This window comes from Pteropus vampyrus, unplaced genomic scaffold, assembly GCF_000151845.1.
Source record: "Pteropus vampyrus isolate Shadow unplaced genomic scaffold, Pvam_2.0 Scaffold384, whole genome shotgun sequence".
Classification (NCBI taxonomy): Eukaryota; Metazoa; Chordata; class Mammalia; order Chiroptera; family Pteropodidae; genus Pteropus; species Pteropus vampyrus.
This window is the reverse complement of record NW_011889165.1, coordinates 64,502-88,816: the sequence shown is the minus strand read 5'-3', so window position 1 is coordinate 88,816 and position 24,315 is coordinate 64,502. Positions and strand designations below refer to the sequence as shown.

Below are 24,315 nucleotides of genomic sequence, written 5' to 3'. Positions count from 1 at the left end.
ATTTCTGAAAACTATAGATTAATTTCTGTCCTTTTACTTATGAGTTTATATCTTGATTTAGTTTGAGTATTTCCAAATAGGTACAGCATTCATTCATATGCTGCTGCTGATAGAAAAAAAAAACCAAAAAACTGAATTGGGAAAGTTGGGAGAGAAAGGAAGATCTTTTAAACATCTTTTAAAGACAAACAGAGCAGGGATGTCTGTGATAGAATCCCAGACTTTATTTCCAAATCAACACCCAAAGAGCCTTATATCTGTAATCCTTTGAAAGTACTTTTCCATCTGAGCATATATTAATTGTTAGGTCGTTTTCCCCATTTTTGTCTTTGCAGTCCAAAGCTAACTCAAGAGAGTTTTGCATAAAACTCATCTTATTACTTTTAGAAACATTTTTGAAATAAAAAATATTAAGTGATAATATATGATGACCAAAGTGTTTCATTCGAAAGAATACATGCTAAAATCTAAACTTATTATTCAAACTTTTCAATTTTTCAAAAGAAATTCTTTTCCTCTATCTCAAGTTTGTCTTTTTTTTAATTCAGTAATTTCTCATTGTTGGGTTTATTTGAGTTCCAAGTAAGCTCAATACTTAATTCCATCCATGTATTTCTCCCAGTGATGCCAACTCTTTCTTTACCTAACAGCCAATGGATAAGAGTGGAGGGAAGCATTAGATTTACTCCCAAATGAAATCTCTAACTAAATCTTATTTAGCTTGAATCTTTAATCTTGAATGCATCGGGCAAAAATTCTTAGGACTGTTCAACTATTAGAAAATGTCAGTTATTTATATGATTCTTCTTTTATTCAATTCAAAAAAAGAATCCCAGGCAGTTTCTAATAAAAAGGAAAAATAAGACTATAAATCATTAATACAGGATATGATAACCAACCAATGTTGTCTTGGGGGGAAAAGAAAGGCAAGGAATTATATCAACAAACCCTTTAAGAGCTGAAAGAACTTAAAGTACTGTAGTCAGAGATGCATGGATTGGAGGCAATTTATATATCACCTATGATAATGAAGAAATTTAATCCACAATTTTCTAAATTGTATTGGAAAAATGAGATTACCTATTTTCAAAATCGATATGCTTTATTCGCATTTATAAAAGTCCTGTTAATTTACTTGTTTTTTTTCAAAAAGTGGTTGCATATGCACCATTCTTATCATTAAAGAAGGCTTCATCTTAGAGAGACAATTTAGGGTGTTGATTCAGGACACTGAAGATTGAGACAAAATGCCTAGGTTTGAATGACAGATCAGTTACAAACTAGCTGGGTAACTTTGGACAAGTTGTTGAAACTTTCTTTGCCCCAATTTTTTCTTCTATAAAATTGAGAGGATAGTAGTACATATATCATATGATTGTTAAAAGTCTTAAATGATGTAACATGTAAATAAATCACTTAGGACAGTGCCTGACACATGTTAAGTGCTATGTGTTAGCTATTATTATTATTTCATTATTATTTCCTTCACAAAGGAATGACCATTTTTATTTACTTGCTCCAAGGTGAGGATACTCACTGTCAGGCTTCAGGGTAAATCTATCAACCCTGATAGATTTGTAATTATGTAAAATTCTGTACATGCCCATGTGTTCTTAAAACAATTAACTCAGACAGTTAACTCAGTAACTGTCTGAGTTACTGTCTCAGTAACTCAGACAGTTACTGAGATATAACTGTCATAAAATAAACTTCATAACTAAAATGTCCAATTTTATATGTTTCGTCATATGAATACACTCACAAAACCATCACTATAATCAAGATCGTGAATATATCTATTACTCCAAAAGCCTCATTATCTTTTGTAATTCCTCCAGTGGCCACAAAGATTTTACCCTACATATTTTTTCTGGATGGTTTTTATATTTTACATTTAGGTCTATGATCTATTTTGACTTCATTTTTGAATATAGTGAAATTTGGTATGTAGTTCAATTTCATATTTGTGCATATGGATATTCATTTGTTCGAGAATCATTTGTTGAAAGACTATCCTTGGAATTGCCTTTGCACCTTTGTCAAAAACCGATTGACCATTTATGTGCAGCTCTATTTCTGAAATAGTTATCCTATTCCATTGATCTATTTTTGGCCTTGATACTAATGCCATACTCTCTTGACTACTATCGCTCTTTGATAAGTCTTGAAATCAGGAGGTATAAGTTCTCCAACTTTATTCATCTTTTTCAAAATTGTTTTGGCTATTCTAACTCTTTTGCGTTTCCATATGAATTTTTGAATCAGCTTATACATTTTTACCAAAACGTCACAGGAATTTTCATTTGGATTATATTGACTCTATTGATAAAACAGGGAAGAACTGATACCTTAACATCGTGCCTTCTGATGCATGAATACAGTATATTTCATCACTCATTAGTTATTTAATTTCTCTCAGCAATACTTTGTAGCTTTCAGAATATAGGTCTTACATATTTCTGTTAGATATATCTCTAAGCATTTCATGTTTTTGCTATTTTAAATGATATCATTTTTAATTTCAATTTCTGATTGTTTCCTGATAGTACTTAAAATTCAATTGATGTTTGTATATTGATCACACATCCTATAGCCTTGTTAAATTCTTTTATTAGCTCTAAGATCTTTTTTGGAGTTTCTATAACATTTTCTACATAGATAATCATGGAATCTGCAAGTAAAGATAATTTCGCTCCTTAATTTCCAAGGGGCATGTCTTTGTTTCCTTTTTCTTGCTTTTATTGCCCTGGCTAAAACTTCCAGTACAGTGTTTAATAGAAATAATGAAAATGGACATCTTTGCTTTTTTTCTGATATTAGGAGAAAAGTAATCAGTCTTTTACCATTAAGTACGATGTTAGCTATAGATTATTTGTATGTGCCTTTTAAGTTGAAGAAGTTCCTACTCTATTCTTAGGTTACTGAGTTTTTATCAGGAAGGGTGCGAAATTTTGACAAATGCTTTTTCTGCACCCACTGAGATAATCATATAGTTTTCCTTGCTTAGTCTGTAAATATGGTGAATTATACTGACTTTTTTTTTCAAATGTTAAATTAGTTTTGCATTTTTAGGATAAACCTCACACGGTCATGATGTATTATGTATTTTCTATATTATTGATTTTATTTGATACAATTTTGTTAATAATCTTTTTTCTATATTCATGAGGGATATTAGTCTAGTTCTCTGATCAGTCTTGCTAGGGGTTTATCAATTTCATTGACCTAAAAATACAAATTTTTGTTTAATTTTTCTCTACTGTTTCTCTGTTTTCAATTTCAATGATTTCTGCTCTGATCTGTAATATTCACAATATTCCCTTTATATTCTTTTAATATTAGTAGAATCTGTAGTGATGTCTGTCTCTTATTCCTGATATTGCTAATTTGTTTCAGAGAAAAGAGTCAAAGGAACAAAATTCTAGTTTCCTTGTTCATGAAGAAAGAACGTGGGAGGCTAGAAATTAAAAACAAAAACAAAAACATACAATTCCAATGAAAATTAGAATTAAAGCTTGAAAGGTATAGATAGAGATCAATTTTACAGTTAACACAAAATAAACAAAAGTAAGTCTGGGGAAAGAGTATGAAGGTAGGAAGGACAACATATAGTGTCAAATAATTATGCCATTTCAAATCTTGATGATAAAGAAGAAAAATGCTTTTGGGCTTTGTCTGTTCTTGACCTCCAGAATTTAATACAAGATCTCTTGCTTTCTTGCAATTATTTAAAAAGAGATAAATATATTATTTACCTATTTAGGGGTAATAGAGAAATTTGCTTAATTGACATTTATATATTTATCTGAATTTTTTAAAATACTATGAAAAGATTTTCCATATTTTGTCAGTATTGACTGTAAGCTTGAAGGCAATAATTACACGAATATTACCTAATATTATAGTTATTTGTATATTTGTATTATTTTTCTAAGTATACTTTTTGAGGCAAGGGAAGGTATCTTATTTACCTCTGAATCTCTAACACTACTATAGAGCATCATTTAGAGAAAATTCACTTATTTAACAATATTATGGAGTATCTAATAAGTCCTAGGTACTATACAGGGTTTTGGGAATGCAAAGATGAGCAGAAAATGACTATTTGGATAATTTCTTCAGACCCGTGGAGAAGACCAACAGTAATCAAATCATCACACAAACAGGTAATCAAACAATGAGGAGCACTGGATGGATCATCAGGTGACATCTCTTACACAAGTTATTTCAAAAGTGATTAATGAAGAGAATCCTATAACAAAGAGGGAATCAGAACCTCTAATTATAACTTAGCCCACATTTTTAGAACCACTTTATCCAATACCTCATACAGAATTTCCTTCAGAACTAGCTTTTGAAGAACAGAGAGTATACCATCAGTTATTTCACATTGGAAACATTGTCCATATCAGACAAGAAGAAAGGTCCAAAGGCATCTTTGCAGTAGTCCCACGAAGGTGAAATAGTCTTACAGAAACAGAAAAACGCTCGAAGCCATTTTTGTGAAAATATAAACTTTGAGAATTAATATATAGTAACTCCAAACCTAATGCCAGGATGAAACAAATTTGTTAAATGAAAGCACGTACTCATTCATTTAGCAAGTATCTGTCAAACATTTACCACATGCAAATATGCCCCAGTCCCTATAAATACAGCAGTAAAAGTCCCTGTGCACAAGAAGGGGACAGCATAAGGAAGGGGACATATGACGAACAAGCAAACAGACGACTTAGAGGCTTCTGATTCCCAGCAAAGGTAGCCTCCCATGTTGGTGAATTACTTCTGTCCATCAAAGCAACTTAGATCCTTTATTCAACCAACAGAGATCAGAAGTAAGAAACATTTCCAACTTAATAAGATACCCTGTGCTTGTTGTACTATCGCATTACTGCCTCTCTACTTTTCTGTATCTTTTTCAACAGTGATTTTCAACCCTCTTTAGCACAGAAAACCTTATTTGCTACCTTCATCATTTTAAACAACATACACATTCAGCAGCCAACCTAAAGAAAGGGGAGAATTTTCTCTGTCTGCAATCTATACCTACCTCTGTGTAGTAGCTTGAGCTTCTAATAAGCAGCCAGGGTTTCAAAGCTAAAGCTTACCTTTACCACAGATTAGGATAAAAATGTCTACATCTAGTCTGAAGAGATCTAGTCCAGCATCCCTAATCATACTATTTCAAGTAAATCCCCAAAGGAACCCAGTTTTGCCTCCTCCAAAGCAGTTTGAATACCTCTAAAATGTCAGAGCTTCTCCAGGTGCAATTGGTTTTTGTGTGAGTTTTATCATGGCCACTACAAGGCTTAGGGGCTTCCAACTACAGAATAAAAACTAACCTCTTTTGCCCTTCCAAACCTTCAAGAGAAAGAAAGAAAGGAAAGGAAGGAAAGAAGGAAGGAAGGAAGGAAGGAAGGAAGGAAGGAAGGAAGGAAGAAACAAGAAAAGAAAAAAGAAAAAAGACAAGATAAGACTCCAGGTAAATAGCTTCACAACAAACAAGGTCATTTCAAGAAAAGTCATTCAATTATATAGACTCTGATTACTGGTAACAACTTGAGAATCTTAAGAAATTTAACAACTTTGGCTCAAAACAATTAAATTGAACTTTTAATAAAATCACCCCCTAGACTCAACACAGCTACAAATGCAAAAAGAATGAGGAGGCTTACTGATTAATTGTCCCTTCTGTCCCCCGTCCCCAATGCCAAACACTTCAGATAGCAAATACCAAGGCTTTGTTAAAATTATAATTCATGAGAAAAGTCTGTTTTTCAGTGGCAAGATTATTACATTTAATTTTTCAATTTTGATCTTGAACTTTCCAAACACATAGAACTAATAATATAAACATATAACAAAACCTTTCCATTTTTTATATATATATGTATATATACACATATATACATACATACACATATATATACACACACATACATATACATATATATGCATGTATGTATATTTGTATTTTGTTTACATAAGTCAAACATAAGAATTAGACCTTCAACTAATAGTTATTGACTTCAAGGTCATTTGGGGAATGCAATCTTTTTATCAATAAAGGTTTTCTGGACAAGCACATTTTCTACATTATAATAAAATGACTAGTCACACATATTTCCTTCCTCAATCAACAGCTTGAAGTCACAGTAAATTTGGAAAATTCTTCAAAGAGATCCCTATGCCTACCTTGAGCACTGCATTAAAATCCCAAGAGGAAACCTGCTAGTTATCAGCAATGCAATTCTAACAGGAAGAGGTCCAAGCAGGAGCAATGGAGACTGTTTTACAAACAGACACCACCAACTCATATCAGGTAACAGAAAGGTAAACAGTACACTTCATTTCATTGTCTTATCTGCAGAACATACACATTGCTCTACATTTTGAGAGTGGTAAGCTACCTTCTAGCAAAACCATCATGGGGTGTTGTGTAATTAGTGCATATCGTTGGTGAAGGAATGCTTGAAAGAATTAATGGCTTAGTTTGGTACGGTAAAGCAAAATATTCATGTGATTTTTTAAAAAAATACCATGAGATACATTAAAAGTGCATCTTATTAGTAGGCAAATAAATCCGTTATGACAAATGGTGTTTCATTTAGTGGTTGGAGGTAGCTATCCCTTTAGTTAGCAAAACCGCTTGTAAGATGGACACATATTTGAAGCTCCGAAATAATTTGATTTTTGAGAAAAATGAGAAACCATTATGCTTTAGAAAAAAAAAATCACTCACTGACTCCTTTCCCATCTTCTTTTGTAGCCGTGTTTGCCACTGGACAGTCTGCATGACAATGGCTTCCCACCTTCTTTCAAGATTTACGATGATCAGCTGCATGGGCTGGTGGTCTGCACTCAGATTGCAAGTCTCCCCATCATCCAGAAGATGCTGGCACAATCTCAGGATGGAGGCCACTCCGCGACGTCGCTGCTTGATTTCACGACAGAGGGACTGCAACACAGGGAGGGACCGATCCATGAGTGTTTATGGGGCAGAGTTCCCTCAGACATGAAACACAACGCTTCCACTATAATTTCAAATTGTAATATTGTGCTCAGCTATGAACAATCAAACAAGAAGGGCTCTGGAGTCATCATTAGATTGGAGGCCTCCTATAGATACCCAACTAATGCCAATGAATTTAGCTGGATCCCAATCCTCTTCCCTTCTTCACTGATTTCTCCATCTAAAATGTTGGGTCCCACTTTAACACCGAGGTGATTAACAATTAATAACTTAATGAAATAAATCACTTAGGTCATACGAATGTCAAACAGATTAGTTGTTTGATTCAAGGTCACAGGAAAAATAAAAAGACAGAAAAGTCCTCCAAATTGAAAATTGTCCAAATTTATTCTTCAATTGTTTTGGAGCCAAAAGTTTAATTTTTCTACTGGTTGGGAATAAGTTAAATAAGGTTGCAAAGAATGTTAATATATGATATCTATTATTTGAAAAATAAAAGGATAAACAACATTTCTCTTCCAAAGCTCGATTAACAAAGCACTAGTGCTCTGAAAACAAAAATTAGAATACTGGATTATTACTGAATTATTTGTTGGTTGCTGTGTTTCTTTTAATAGACTTTCACACTATTTAAGAAAGATATGCATGCATGAAAATAGTATTTTGCCCCTAGAAGCATTTGTATTGCTGCAGTGACCCTAAGCTGAATGATTCAAGCAAAATAGTGGATACATATGTCTAAAAATATTATATCTTTTCTTTGCCTACGGATAGTGTGTAAGTGATATTCTAATTCAAAGCCTTCAGGAGAAATGATGATTATATCCACAAACATCACTGAATTACTAATCTCTTTCTAAAGCCACAATTGGACTGTTCTAACAGTTAACAGATTGCTTATTAATCAACAAGGGTAAACGAGACAATGCAATTTCATTTAGTGCGAGAGTTTTAATGCTTAAAAGTATTTGTGCTTAAAATGTTAATCTAGATAAGGCTTCATTAGATGTCTTAAAATGATTAAGTGTGGTTCATTGAAATGTGCATGGAGTGGTAGTAGATCAGCAGGTGGACATTTCGTACAGATGTTCCACTTATTGATATAACACATGCTATAGCCATTTAAATGACCCTAACTCAGTAATAGCTGGAATTCTATTATTTCTGTAATGAGAGAATCCTGTACCTTTAATATTTCTGAATTTTAAATAAGGTGAATGACAAATTCCCAAACCTCTATTTATGGCAAAATATGACTAGGAATTTTATTACTCAATTTATACCGATGCAGCATTTTCAGTTATGTTTCCTGAACTTACCCTAATTTTTTTTTCCTAGGGTTCATTATTATTTTACTGTATAACTCCTGATATAACCACCAGGTCTGACAAATTTCTTTACTGATGCTATTCATTAGTTCAATGCTGAATGAGGAGAAACCTCCAGACATTCCAAGAAAAAACTTGAGAGTCTAGTAAATCAACAGGCATTGTTTCTGACTCCTCTAATCTTACTAACTGCTACTTCTCCATCTCTCCCTCTTTTTCTCCCTCCCTCTCTCTCAATCTCTCTTTCTCTCTCTCTCTCTCTCTCTCTCTCTCTCTCACACACACACACACACACACACACACAACTTTAATTTGCTCTCTCACTCTAGAACTGTTGGACAAGTTAAATTACCAAGCCCACCTAATATCTGCCAATTTTTGGCCCAATGTTAAATGTTGCAATATAATAATATAGCCAACTGAAACTGGTTCAAATGAGTCCTATGAATATGAATATTGAGGATTTCTTTGTTTTTTTGTTGTTGTTGTTGTTATTGTTAATTTGTTAAAAATAAAGGGCTAGAAAAATCAAGAGATGCTTTTATGCCATAAAATTACATCTCACAAAAATCTTTGAAGTTGGCTAGAATAATAATTGCATTCCTTAAGTCAACAAGAGGTCCAAATGTTTCTTATCCAAATGAAAATTTGCCATGGATGACACTAAAGGGGAGTGTGGTGTGAGCACAGACATATCAGGTATCATTTACAAAGTAGCCTAAATAGGATTCATCTACCTCACAGGCTTTTGCAAAGTTCTGAACAGAACATATGAGGTTACTAGGGGGAATTTTCATAAAGGTCACTGGCCATAATTTTTTTTACAAGTATCTAGAATGTATCCAGTACTTCTGTATCTAGATGATCTCCAACCCACATCTTAATCCAAGTCAATCTAGGCGGTTTAAAACGGTTGACATTCAATATCTGATTTCTGGATCTTCACAATTCTGCAATTTTTTTTCTTTAAATATCCAAAGGACTTAGTCTACATTCTGGACTAATAATTTATCCTATTTGCATACTTGAGAAATAATAATACTTAAAAAGAAGGGGAAAATCGAGCACTTTATATGGCCAATTTATTTTTCAGTACTTTTTTTATATATCTAGAAGATATAAAAAAATCTAGATATATCTAGATATATCTACAATTGATAAAATAACATTCTTCCACCTAAATTGGTTTCCATGACAACCATTAAAATATACATATTTATTTATAATCACAAACACATACTAAATAAAATCAGTGCCTATGCTAGCGATGTTTCTTAGAATCAGTAGTTTACATTATTTCCATGATAAACTATGCACAGAGAAATGTTAAATATAACTATATAGGAACAAATGATTATTATAACTATTTTTGGCTCACATTTTCAGAGAAAAGTACTTTTTAACAGAAACCCAAGCTAAGCAATCTAAGTGAGGCATAGAATTAAGAAAAACCTATCCCTGTCTCCCAGACCTCTTTGAATGTATCTTGTACCTTCCATCTGCTAGGCACTGTTTTAGGCACGGAAGCTTCAAAAAGGAGCAAGTTACTGTTTTTCTTCTCTCAAAGAGCTGAGAGTCCACTGGAGGTGGATTATACAAATAAGCACGATACCAAGAATAATGTAGAGAGGGAGATGCTAACAGAAGTTTGTGCAAGTTGCTATTGGGAGTTGGTGAAGTCCGCAAGATAAAAATGTGAGCCAGATGGTCCAAGTGGAATAGTGGTGGATATAAAGATAGAAGGCCCAGGAGCAAGCAGCCTGGGGCAGTGGGAGTGCTGAGTGTGTTGGGGAGAAGAGAGAGTGAAGCAGCTAGAAAAGGAAGTCGAGAACAGAAAGATTTGGAATGTTTTTCATTATTATCAATTTTGAGCTTCTTCCTTGATATCTAACAAGATCATGTTGGTCCCCAAGCATACTCATATTGCCTCCCCAGAAAAGATTAAAGACAAGAAGAGGGAAAGGACATTTAAAAAGAGAGAAAAACAACTAATTATTAATACACCTAAGAAAGAGAGTCCAGATGCTTTTATATTTCATTATTCTTATTATGTGACAATCATTAGGCAATTTCTTCCCACAAGGCTACCTCAGTTAGTATGGAGGTAATTATCTTGGTATCATTTCATAATCCAATTGTTGGGATATAGTTTGGTGTGCCACTTTAAAATTTCTAATGACCTACTTTGCTTATTTTATATTTCTACTCAGTTTCTTCACGTGACTAAAAAGGCAGATTTGCTATAAAGAATGAGAAGTGTAGAAAAGTAAAACCAAAATTTCTAAATTATTTTTTCCTTTACAATGATTGGGTCTCCAACTCTCTAAACACATCTTTTTGGATAGATTGAGAATTGCCAATAGGCTGAAAGTTTTTGTTTTACACTTATAAATTGTCAATTTGATTTTCACTTCATTAATGATGGTGCAAAAGGATGTTTTTCATTAATTGGTCTTCTTTTTCCCTCTGTGGACTTCCTCTGTCAACTTTTTTGACTGTTTAAACTGCTCATATTATTAAGCTAAATGTGATGTAACATCATTCTTGACGTTGGCTCTAGTTTAACCCCATTAAAGGTACTTTATTGGTACTTTATTCTACATTATATATTAAATATATGTATAAGGCACACATATTGCATAGACTGAGTATATTTACTTGTGTAGCCACATTCTTGACATTAAACAATAGTGTCATCTATTACAAAAGGACATAAGTAAGCTTACAATAAAAGAACTATAATTAAACCAAGAACAAAACGTGCAATAAATAAAATGTAAGAATCAAATAGGAAAAGGAGATATAAGGAGGAAAATAATATTTCAAAATACCAAAACCAAGCACATGTTAAAAACAGAGAGAAAAAAGTAAATCTAGCTGAGAAATTCCAAAGCAATTTGTCTCCATATTTCTTACATAATTTTATGCAGCAGGTTAATGTAACATCATTAGGTAGGTCAATATGAACTAAGTGGTGTGACCTCAGGTGATCTGTCAAATAAAAAATACATATATGAAATAATGCCATTTATAAAGTCAAACATGACTACTTATTAGACTGATCAATTGTTTAATGATATCTATTAAGTATGTCTTCTGTGTGGCAAAAAAATAAAGACGTTTCCATCATCACATATGATATGTACCTGCCTTCAATCTAGTTGGAGTGAGGAAATATATGGAGAGAAACTGAAAAAAGACAGGTGAATTCTTCCAGTTTAAAGAGTGTCAAGCGGATAGCTCCATCTCCCTGTTGTAAGGGTTTCCTACACGTTTTCGTGTGTTTTTCTTTTTTCTTTTTTAATTTTCTAGAGCAAAGGTTTTAAGACTGTGTCCCCCAGACCAAATAGCCTTATTGGCACCTGGGAACTTGCTGGAAATGCAAGTCCTCTGGCGCTACATCGCATCTTCTGAATCAGCAATTCTGGGGTGGACCCGGGTGAGGCATAGTTTAATGAGTCCTACAGGTGATTACAATGCATGCTAAATTCTGAGAATTCTGGTTTATGGGAAACAGAAAAATATAGTTTTTCAGGTAAGGGGATTAATATAGTTGAGTAGCTTTTTTTTTTAAAGTATAGAAGCTATAAGTTCTGATTTTGGAGTCACACTGGTAGCAAAGAACCTAGGGATCATACCCATTGATGATCAATTTTTAAAAATTGTTATTAAGTTAAAAAATGAATCAATCAATAGATCTTTTTGGCCAGTGATATCTATATATTATTAGTATTTATTTGATGATTTCCATAATTTTCTATATAATTATTAAGAATGCTGACATGTTAGGTCGTTTGAATATTATATTTGGAGATTTTGCTCTTTTTTGTCATTTTTATCAAATAAGTCATTTAGTAATGAATGACTAACACATATGGCATTGTGCTAAATTAAATATAAGTTTTAGTGTCAAAAAGTTTATATAGTAAAACAAAATCATGATAATTGTTTGAAAAGTACAAGATATCAGATGCAGGTAATTTTAATACCTGCAGTCATGGTTTAATAAGAATGTACAGCAGGTGGGAAATATGAGAGGCTATACTGGTACCTCTATGATTCTTCATAAGATGCTTTTGACTGGTTGGTTTGAGATCATTATTTTGGGGCAAAGTTCACAAAGATCACAGAAATGATATTTCTTGTAGCAATAAACATTTATAGGCTATCAATTATGTGCTGAACACCATATTTTTCATGACAGGATTGGCATTGGTGGATCTGTTCTTAAGTGCTTGTAATTTGTCTGTAAAGAGAAGATGCTGCCTCCTCAAAGCGAGAGAAATCAACTTGAGACAAAGGTTTTTGATAAGATCTAACTCATCAGGTTCTTGTAGGTTTAATATGAGGTAAGGGAAGTGATGTGCTTTGTGACTACGGAGGCTGTGACCCAAATGCATAGTGTGATTGATATACATGCTAAATGATGGGCATTGGCTTGAAGGAAGAGAAAGATCATGACTAGCTGGAGTAGACAGATTAAAATTCATGGGATTAGAACTAGGGTGTGAAAGTTGCTGAAGATCAAAAAGGTGAAGGGAAGGGAGGACAGGCATTATAGCTGGGAGATTCGCATAAGAAATGGTCAAGAAACCACAATCTTTGTGACATTTAAAAATGGAATGGGAATTCAAGTGCAATATGATGATAATCATAATTCCATTATCCATCCATCCAAATGTACTTATTGAGTGCCTCCTGTATGCCAGGCATTGTTCTCAGTGGTAGGGGTATAACAGTGAGCAACAAGATTTCTGCTTTCATCAACTCTACATTCAAATGTGTGTGTGTTGGGTGGGGAGGGCGGTGGTGAAAGGCTGGAAATAAGGCAAATAAATATACAAGAAAATATTGGATAGTGGTAACAGCTATAAAACAAAATGGCAGGTGATATGATAGAAAGTGGCGGGAGGAGAAGTTACTTTAGATTAAATCAATAAAGCTTCTCTGGGGAGGGGACACCACATAATAACAAGTTCAGATGCACAAATATATAATATAACTTATGCCGGAATAATTTAGACAAGACAATGTATATAAAATCAATGCTTATTTTATGATAAGTATAGAGTGTTAATGATTAAAGATTGAATGCTTATCAATAATATGGAATTAAAAAGCTCTTGATACAATTTAGTCATGAAAAAATAGTCTTTTCAACAAATGGTGCTGGGACAACTGGATATCTACATGCAAAAGAATGAATTGGACTTCCACCTCACACCATATGCAAAACTAACTCAAAATGGATCATGGACCTAAATGTAAGAGCTACAACTAAAAATATTTTTTTAAAAAATGTAGAAATAAGTCTTTATGACTTTGGGCTAGGCAATAGTTTTTTAGATATGACACCAAAAGTGCAAGCGACTTAGACAACTTAATCAGAATTAAAAACTCTCCAAATGACATCATAAGAAAAGTAAAAAGACAACCCAAGAATGGGAGAAAATATCTGAAAATTTTATATCTGATAAAGAACTTGTACCTAGAATATAAAAATAACTTTTAAAACCCAACAATATAAAGACAAGTAACTCCATTTTAAAAAGGGGCAAAATACTTGAATAGACATTTCTCCAAAGAAGACATACGAATGGCCAATATACACATGAAAAGACATTCAACATTATTAGCCAGCAGGGAAATGCAAATCTAAATCACAATTAGATAATACTCTACCCCCACTAGGTTGGCCAAAACGAAAAACAAACAAACAAAACAAAACAGAAATAACATTGGTGAGGACATTAGGAAATAAAAACCCTCATATGCTGCTTGTGGGATAGCAAAATGGTGCACTCACTTTGGGAACCAGTATGACATTTTCTTAAGAAGTTAAACATAGAATTACCACATGATCTAACAATTTCTTTACTAGGTATATGCCCAAAAGAATTGAAAATGTATGAAAAACACACAGAAACCTGTAGACAAATATTCATAACCACATTATTCATAATAGGTAAAAAGTAGAAAAAACCCAAATATCCATCTATGAATGAATGGATAAAAACTGTATGTCGATACAACTAAATATTATTTGACAATAAAAAGGAATGAAGTACTGATACATATGACAATATGGATGAACTTAGAAAATATTATGCTAAATGAAAGAAGCCAGCCATGAAAGAACCACATATTGCATGCTTCCTTTATATGAAATGTCCAGAATAGCCAAATGCATAGAAATAGAAAATATATTGGTGTGTGCCAGGGGTTGCACCAGGGGAGATAGTGAGTGACTACTAATACATAAGGAGTTTCTTTATTTGGGGGGGGAGGGGTGTGAAACATTCTGAAATTAGATTTCATAGTATGTAAATTATAGCTCAATAAAGCTGTTATTTTTTAAAATCACTTGGTAGGTCCAGGTATACATTATCAACTACACAACTGATGATATAATCAGAACATTTACCATTTCTTTAGGGCGTGTCATGAGAACAGACACTATGATATTACTAAGACCATCCCGTCATAATGGTTTTGTAATCATGGGTCAATATACAGATTAATACACTTACGAATACAAACTCTGAGCTTTTATTTCGTTTTTCAAAAAGTAGTGGCTATAAAATTTCCTGGGATAGAATCATAAATGCAAAGCTATAAATCTCAGATAAGACATTATGCTATATAACAAAAATAATGCAGGGCCTTTTTAAATACAGCTGTCCTACTTCTAGAAATATCATAAAACATAAACAGAAAAGTATACTTAGAAGACCATGGACCTGGAAAAAGAGTTGAAGAAAATGTGAAAGTCGAAGAATGTTAGTTAAGTCTAATTATTGCAGTGATGAGTTTCATATATAATCATACACATCTTATGAAATTGTAATCTATTGTCTTGTTGGTGTCAGTACAAAAATGAGAGACCTGACATGTCAAATATTCTTCACATACTTTACAAAAGATCATTCCGAGTTGACTGTATGTATCTGAACCAATACGAAATAAAAATAACATTATGTTCTCTTTAAATACTTAATCAAGATATACTTAAAAGCAAAATAATCAACAATTATTGAGTCTTATTAATTGCTAGAGCACTATTCTTAGAATTTTATTAGCTATTTTTCACTACTCATCTATGCTAATGACAAATTTTTTTTGTATTTCTGTGTGCTATGCATTTTTAAGGTATTTTATATATATTGACTTATTTAATCCTCACAACAGTACTATGAAATATATATTATTATCGTCTACCTATTTTACAAATGAGGAAATGGAGGCACAGAGAGGTTAATTAACTGATCAGAAATAACAGAGCTAGTAAGCAGCAAAGGTAGAATTTTAACCCATGCAACTAGAATTCAGAGCCAATTCACAAAACCACTATACTACATTGCCTTTCATAGGAGCACTAAAAAAAGCGTATAAGATTTCTCCATTATCAGAGTATCTCTACCCCTGACTTCTAACTAGAAGTAGCCCAGAGCCATAAAATTATTGTTAATAAAGAGCCAACAACTTCTTCTGTATATCTTTCAGGGGTCTATTTATACCCATTCCTTGGCTTGCAAATACATTAAGAATTAGTAATCTATGCAACTCTTAAGGGTGGTGATGATGGCAGAAATGGGAAAAATACTAATTCATTCATTGAACAAATATTTATTGAACACCTATTATAATGGGCACTTTTCTGAGTGTTTGAGATACATCAGTGAACCAAATAGACAAAACTTTCTTCTCTCAAGGACCTCATATTCTAGTAGAAAGTGGGAGAGAATCTCTTTTCTGAGAAAGACAGTAATTATATAAATAATAAAGAAGAGATTGAACAAAAACAGAAAACATTCATTAGGCAAATGATTATCAAAGTTTCCAATAAGAGGTCAGCTGACAGCTCCATGCTTGAGCCAATTATGTGCTTAACTTAACTATACCTAGTGTATAAATGTTGAAAATAAGAATTTCCATCCTAAAATTGTTAAAGAGTAATTCTTCAAAACAGCCAAAAAATTTAAAATACCTCAAGCGAAGTATGAATGATGACTTGCATATTTTAAAGAAAACATGAGTAAATGACATCTGCATATTTCAACTGATTCTAAACTTAAAAGACAATGTCAGCCAATATAGGAACTCAGCTCAGTTGCAAACCCTGGGACTTAATCTATATTGAAGCTAAATATTCTATAAGCATGCAGTGAAGTGCAAAAAATAGCAATTGAAAAATGACATGATTAAATGGCATGACATGCAATCATTTGCTCTCAATTATATCAATGTATCTTCTTCATTTCTAGGAGTCGGGCAGAAATATTGTTTTTTAAATGCCTCTATTAAATTGGTCACCAATAATAAAATAGATGAGAGTCCTAATAAGCTCATTTACATAACATACATCATACACTACAAAACTATTCTCTCCAAACAGTTTTGCTCATAGATTTGTCTCCTGGTTGTCATGAGCTTTTGCTACATTAGCAGATTTTAAAAGCATAATACTGCCGTCAGGGCCATTTGTAGAAAAATGTTTATGAAACTTTCTAGTTAACCCTTGGCAGGATCCTTATTGCTAATTATGGAAAAGGTGTTGATATAATATCTTGGCTGTCACATTTTATTATGGTGATGGTAGAAGCAGAATCTAGGTCTGACATTTTGGAAATATCATCTAATTGCAAGTCAGAAACAGAAAATGACAGTTTAAAGTAGATTATAACTTCTTTCAAAATAACAAACTGGTTTATTTAATGTAAAAACTAGATTTTAAAAATAGCATTAAAGCCCCCTGAATTGGTTTACCAAGCACATCTCTATCAGCTGTTTGAAGAAGGTCTGGGATGTGTGCCAAAATAGTTTTAAAATTGTATATGACAATATAAGTCTAGATTCTAACACTAGATGATTGTTTATAACCATTTGAAATCAAAATAATTTCACCAAATACTTTCTTTCTTTTTTTTTTAAATCAAATCCCCTCTTTTCATCTAGGTAGCAGTGAGGTCCAAAGGCCAATCACCTTTACTGCCCTGGCCTAATTAGCCTGAGCTTTGGCCTAGAAAAAAATCACTTTTTTTTTTGCAATCTAGTAACCTCATCAATCAAGACCAATCATTAAGGGCCACCAGGACTATTAATACCATAAATTTTCAGAGATTCTTGGAAGAATGGTGTCATCAAGGAAAAAGCTATCATTCTTTTATATTTTTTATTCCCCTACCAACGTCTTCTCTTACAGTTAAATAGTTAAATAGTAAAACACTTTTATGTTTTAATTGTTTGTACCTTCATCTGTTGAAAAACATATTAATTGTATTTGGAAAGGAGTATTTACATTCCTCTTAGCTATCTTTTAGCTGTGGACCAAAATATAATATCCATTCTAAAAATGCAGACACTCACTGTGTTATTCCATGAAAGCTGTTGTTATCCCCGTGTGGCATTCTTTAATTTCTTTGTGACTTTTCCTACAATAGGTTAACTACTTTTAAATATGTTTGTTTTTAAGAATCAAGCTCAGTGGTTATGTGCTTAGTTCATATTCACATGTAATTAGTAATATGTTACATACTTCCTTTTCTAAATTAAAAACACTATTAAAATTCGAGACATACAAAACAATATGATGATTAAGTTACTCTAAAGAAAACTGTAATAGCTTACAGATTGCTTGTATCATTACTAAAATGCTGGTATCTATTACAGAGTCTCCCCGGAATAAAGAATTCACTTTTGGCAATAATCTTTTAAAAACATGTCCATTATTGTTAAAATGCTAAACTAGTCTGCAATTATAGAAAGGTAACTTTTAGCAATAAAGGGGAAAGGGTGCTAGATATAAATGGAACTTATCCATTATATTACAAAATACCTTTTCTTAAAATCTTACAATCACTCCTTTATAAGCAGATAAGGCATTAATTGCCATTTATTTCTACATTATTATATTTTGAATTCTATTTACAACACCCGCTGTGCTTTTTATCTCTTATTGATTCCATGGGAATATTTCAAAGTAATTTGGGGGAATGGACGAAGGTGATTTTCTTCTCTAAGTTATCCATCAATGCCGGCTACCTGAACTCATCTGTGCTTTTAATGGGTCTTGCGTCTTCACCGGCCAGGTCAGAAGAATATCCAATACAGTTTTGAGGAGAGGAAGAAAAGAATTCTATATGACAAGCTACAGCGTGATACACCCTTTAGGCTAAAGCTATGAAAGAAGGATCATTGTAAAGACCACACCTGCAGAATGAAATCGTATTAAGAAGGAAAGCATGAGAACACAGTAGCAAGGATGACCCAAGAGGAATCCCCAGGGATACTGTGGAATACCCAGGAGAAGCCAGATTTTTGTTGTACTTATTTTTTTGATTCCTTCCTCTCTTCTGCTTGATGTTTTTTTTGTTGTTTTCTCATCACCCCGTGGTTGTTCTTCTTTGCTGTCTTCTTCTAACTCCTATTTGTCCTGGCTAACTTACTCTTTGTTTCCTATGAAGCCATTCCTGGAACTCATCGCAAAGCTCAGAGTATTACTTGAAGTATAACAGCTAGGAATTGGTATTTTGGGGACTTATTCCCATTATTTCAGAATCCTAGAGATGAAAAATAAATGAATTTAAGAATTCTAAGGACACAACAAGAATGCAGGACGAGAGTTAGGCTGTGGAGAATAACACCACTTAAAAAGGAGGAAAATGATATGAGGAACAAAAAGTCAACCTCAGAAAGACCCATCTGCTTATTCATTTATTCCTCCCTAACCTAGAAGAAGCTTAGGTATAGACAGCTCTATAACTTCATATTTTTTATTTTATTTTGATAGCATCTAAAATCAATAGGACATTTTTCTGTGAGTTTAGACCACTGCGAATTTGCTTCTTAGCTTTTCCCTTTGTGTTTGTGATGGACGCCCGGGGCAATTTGACCCTTTTTCATCAGTTTTCAGTATTCCCAGATGTGCTGTATTACTAACCACACTCTCAGGGTCATTTAGAAGTTTAACTAATATATAAAGGCAAAACACTCTTCAACTATTACATTAGGTGGTATAGAGATGCTAACTAAATATTAGTCTACTGGTAAATTTCTATAATGATATTTAGTTCAAAGCTAAATAATAAACCTTGTGAAAGAAAGTGTAATAAGAACGTCATTCTTTAAACACTCCTAGAGTTTTTAAGAGAATTTTTTGAGAGCATTTTCTTTAATAAAGCTAATTTTCCTTTTAGAGAATATATTTTCTTCTGAGAAGGAACACCCATCTTTCTCCCGCCTGCCACCCGAAAGAATACTGAATACACTGGTGGGGGGCAGTCCTCTCATTCATCCCATCTAATATTTTGGCAGCAAGGGAGAATATGTCACCTGAGCATAAAAGTGTTTTAGTTGAACATTTGAGAAGCAACTGAGATTGAGAGAAAAACCACAACTTAGTCTTCTCTCAGTTTGGCAATAACTAGCTATATTATCTCAAATCATGTAACTTTTATGTACCCTCAATACCCTTTCTCCAAAAAGCAATGATCTTTTAGCTTTTAACATCTTCTGGCATCAGATTATTATATCACCTTATTCTGTTATAAGACAGAAAAAATATTATATGGAAGTCTGAAATAGACTTTTAAAAATAATAAAATAATAACCTTGAATATCTCTCAAATCAGTTGCAAGTTGACTCTCATAACCTCTAATGAGCTTTTAGGAATGTTCGAATATTAATTTTCTTTTGCCTTCTGTCATTTTAATTTATTTTCCTTTTCACTGACCTGAACTGTGGGCAACTGCTTTAATTGGACAAGTGTGTTGTTTGCAATCCCTTACGTGAATCAACCTTACTTGGTCTCAGATTCTGCTCTTGGTCATCTTCTAACATCTTCAAAGTCTAATTCCAAATATCTTTATAGTGAGAACCATATGCCTAAACAAAGCACACAAGATTGAAAATTTAATTTCCATTGTTGCTTTCGTAAAGCTTTGAAGTTTATTGCACCAGCGTTTTATTGAAAGTGAGAATGGCATGGTTGAATGGCTACCAATTGGTTCTCTTGCTGGTTGGTCTTGACTCACAGATAAAGGACTGAATGAGTCTTGAAACATCCTTCCAATTCTTAAAAGTCATTTTTCCTGTCATGACTGAGGGCAATAAAGAAGAACATTTTGAGAAAAAGAAGAGAGCAGGAGGAGGAACGTGGGTTACGGCCTATCCTGCTTTCCAAAGGGGCTTCTAACACCAGAACTGTCGATCTGTTTTTGCACTTATCCTCACGACATTAAATTCAGAAAGAAAGAAAAATATCCTTGGGGAAGAGAATTTGATATTCTAAATGTACAGGGTATAAATTAGGATTTAATCAACAGTTTAGAGCATCAGTGAAATTAAGAGAGATAAGTTAGGCTATTTTTTTTTCCAGATGGGAATAATGATTTATGCTTCTGCCCTATCTTAGAGAGGTTTTGGGAGGATTAAGAAGCTAATGTCTGTAAAGCTCTTTAAGCTCCTCGTATGGAGGTGCAACATAAACACAAGGTGAAAAATGATAGCAAACTCTATACTGAGATGAACTCCTGAGAGTAAACATCCTGGAAATGAGAAGCTGTTGTAGGCAAAGATGGTAAGTCTCTGAGTTCCAATGCCAGAGGAGCCTTGGTTTGTTGTCATATGTATTTTTAATACTGTTTAAAATAGTACTTCATAGTATTAATAAGCATTTCTACATTATTCCATAATGTCCCTTGTGATGATCATTTTTTATTTCTATTCATCAAATGAGATAGGCTTATTATCTCTTTTTATAGAGGAAAAATTGAGATGTGAAAATTGCAAAGACATTAATGATGACTCACATGAAATCACTGGTTCAATCTTATTGGACTACGGCCTGGATTAGGATTCAGTAGATGTGGGCCGCCATCTGGCTCTGGCTCTGGTTCTGGTTCTGTCCTGGGTGAGTCATTTAATTTACCAGAGACTTGGTTTTCTCTTCTTTGGAAGAGAAGTTTGAGCTAGCTTAATGATCTCAGGTCCCATCTTGTGATGAAATTCTACAACTTGCTAACTACTTCGTGAATATCTAGTGACCCTAAGATATTGTCTATGGTACTATGAAAGGCATGCCAAACAAATGGAACTTCAAGACAGTTCCTCCTTTTAAAAAGTGTATACTCTTAAAACAGCAATGAAATATCACAGCATACCTACCTATTAGAATGGACAAAATTCAGAACACACAATATCAAATGCTGGTGAGCATATGGAAAAACAGAATCTCTCATTCACTGCTGGTGGGAATGCAAAATCATACCAGCACTTTGGAAGATAGTTTTGTAGTTTTTATAAAATAAACATACGCTTACTAAAAGATCCAGGAAACATGCTCCTTGGTATTCACTACAAGGAGTTAAAAACTTATATTCACACAAGAATCTGCATATGGTTGTTTATAGCAGCTTTATTCATAATTGCCAAAATTTGGAAGCAACCAAGATGTCTTTCAGTAGGTGAATGGATTAATAAACCATGGCTGGCCAGAACATGGAAGCAACCAAAGTGTCCTAAGACAGGTGATTGGCTAAAGAAGCTGTGGTATATAGATATATACCACATATATATATGGTTGAAAATCACAGGATATCACATATGTGGGATATAAACCTAAAAGCAACAAATGAACAGGACAAACAAACAGAGACTCATGGACATGGACAATGGACTAGTGGTTACCAGAAGGGAGAGGGGAGGGGAGAGGGAGAAAAATAAAAAAATAAAATGTTGAAAAAAAAAAAAGACATTTAATCTGGGAAAAAAATTTAAAAAAAAAATAAAACTTTTGCTCTGCATTGCTAAAAATAAAAAAAAAAATTAAAAATATAAAATAAACTATGGCACATCCAGACAATGGAATATTATTCAGTGTTAAAAAGAAATGAGCTATCAAGCCATGAAAAGATATGGAAGAATCTTAAATGCATATTAGAGTATGAAAGAAGCCAATCTGAAAAGGCTGTGTACTGTATGATTCCAACCATATGACTGTAGAAAAGGCAAAACTACGAAGAGTAAAAAGATCAGTGGTGGTTGCCAAGGGCTGGGGCAGGGAGTGGAGGTTGGGGAGAGGGGATAGAAATGAATAAGTGACACACAGAGGATTTTTAAGGCAGTAAAAATACTCAATATGATGGATACATGTTATTATACATCTGTTCAAACCCACAGAATGTACAACACCAAGAGTGAACAGTAATATAAACTATAGACTGTGGGATTATGATATCTTCGTATAGTTTAATCAATTGTAACAAATGCACCACTCTGCTGGAGAATGTTGATAATGGAGAAGGCTACGTATGTGTAGGGGAAGGAAGTATATGAGAAATTTCCATGCCTTCCCCTCGATTTTGCTGTGAAACTAAAAGTACTCTAAAAAAATAAAATCTCAAAAAAAAAATTTACACTTTAGTTTGTTGACAGATACATAAATTCATACCTATATACACTCGAATAAAATTTAAATAAGCATGTGAAACAACACAGGAATTTCTTCAATCACTTATTTCTAGGCCTCCATGCACATACTATTCTATTTATCCTCCCCTTCCTTCACTTTAGAACTCAATTTAGAATCGCTCACTCTAGGATCTTCCTTGCCTCTCCCCACAAGAACATACCCTCCCTAGGAAAGTCCCATGTGCTTCCATAGCACATTATGTTATCTCCTGTGAAAGCACATGCTACATTCAATTTCACTTGCCTGCTGACTTGCCTATATCTCCCTTTAGACTGTGTGTTCCTTGTAAGAGGACAATGAATGATTGACCACAGTACCCCAGTGCCCAGCACAACACTTGACATAGGTGTTTGCCTAAGAAATTGGTGTTGAATGAATTAAAAATATCTCTATCTACACTCCCCAAATACTTTTGAACTGGCTTCTCTTTTTTTGGTACTAGAACTCTTCTGTCCTCACGCAAGTTCTATTACTTTCAGTACCTGTCATTGAAGATTCTCTTCCTCATTTAAAGGAGACTATGGGCTGCTGCAGAGGCAACAACATTCCAGGGAGGGGGCTTTTGTTGGGAGTGAGGGCTTTTCCTCACTCGTATCAGCAAAGCAGTTCCCAAATCTTGTCAACTCTAACCCTGAGGTCTCTTAATTAAGCTTCCTCTCTTCCACTATAACTATACTATTTCAAGTGTCCATGATGTACTGCCTAAACTACAGAATAGCTACTTTCTAATGGGGCTTTCTCCCTCCAAGTTGATGGATACATAGCTCTATGACTACTCTCCTGCTCTGGGATACTGAGGAGTGAGACAGGTGTAAGCTCCTAGGCTTGCTTTTAATCTCACCTGACATTAGACATGTAGGTATCACTATGCTTCAGTATCAACAGATAAATTTGCTAACTCCTGTATATGATCTCTACTTTCTCTATTTCAATAAAACTAAAGGAAATCTAAATTTTCCTTTCCTTTTTTATTTGGGCCTGAAATATTTGTACAGGGAGTCACTTAAAGAATCTCTCAGAGAGTCTATCTCAACACCCAGTATTAGAAAACAAAAGCTTCCTCCTTGAGAATAACAGACATAGAAAACCAACACAGAGACTAACAGACATTGTAGTTCAAAAGAAGGCCTAATTTGAGGACTCAAAGCAACAGACTAATAGACTCCTTTTGAAATAGAATTACATAAGGAAAAAAAAAAAAAACCTTAGAAAATTTCAATCCATTTCTTAAAAATATGCACAAGGATATTGCATCCATGGTGCTGAGGTAGGCACTTTTGAAGATGGAACAAATTAAGATCAGTAAAGATTGTACAAAGATGAAAAGAACTTTTGTTGAATTAATAATTGCAATGAAGACAATAAGCTACAAAATTAGGTACTGCAGAAACACAAAACAACCTTGAAAATTCTACCAGAAGTCCCTGGATAAAGAAGTGAAAAGAAGAACTGATTTATTTAAGTGAAGGAAGGATCCAGGGACTCAATATGCGCAGAATAAGACTTCCAAAAGGAGAGAACAAAACTTATGGAGAACTGGTAA

The 24,315-nt window shown here is 33.6% G+C and overlaps 1 protein-coding gene across 1 annotated transcript in view; it reads right to left on the bottom strand.

The window, feature by feature from the left end:
• The window catches only part of LOC105305421 (A-kinase anchor protein 6-like), a gene marked incomplete at its 5' end in the record, with an annotated part of 117,780 nt that overhangs the window by 31,414 nt on the left and 62,051 nt on the right, over window positions 1-24,315 (bottom strand). Inside the window, one exon of the mRNA XM_011380015.2 lies at window positions 6,743-6,958. Coding sequence (XP_011378317.1) covers window positions 6,743-6,958 — 216 coding nt within the window. The remainder of the gene's footprint in view (window positions 1-6,742; window positions 6,959-24,315) is intronic.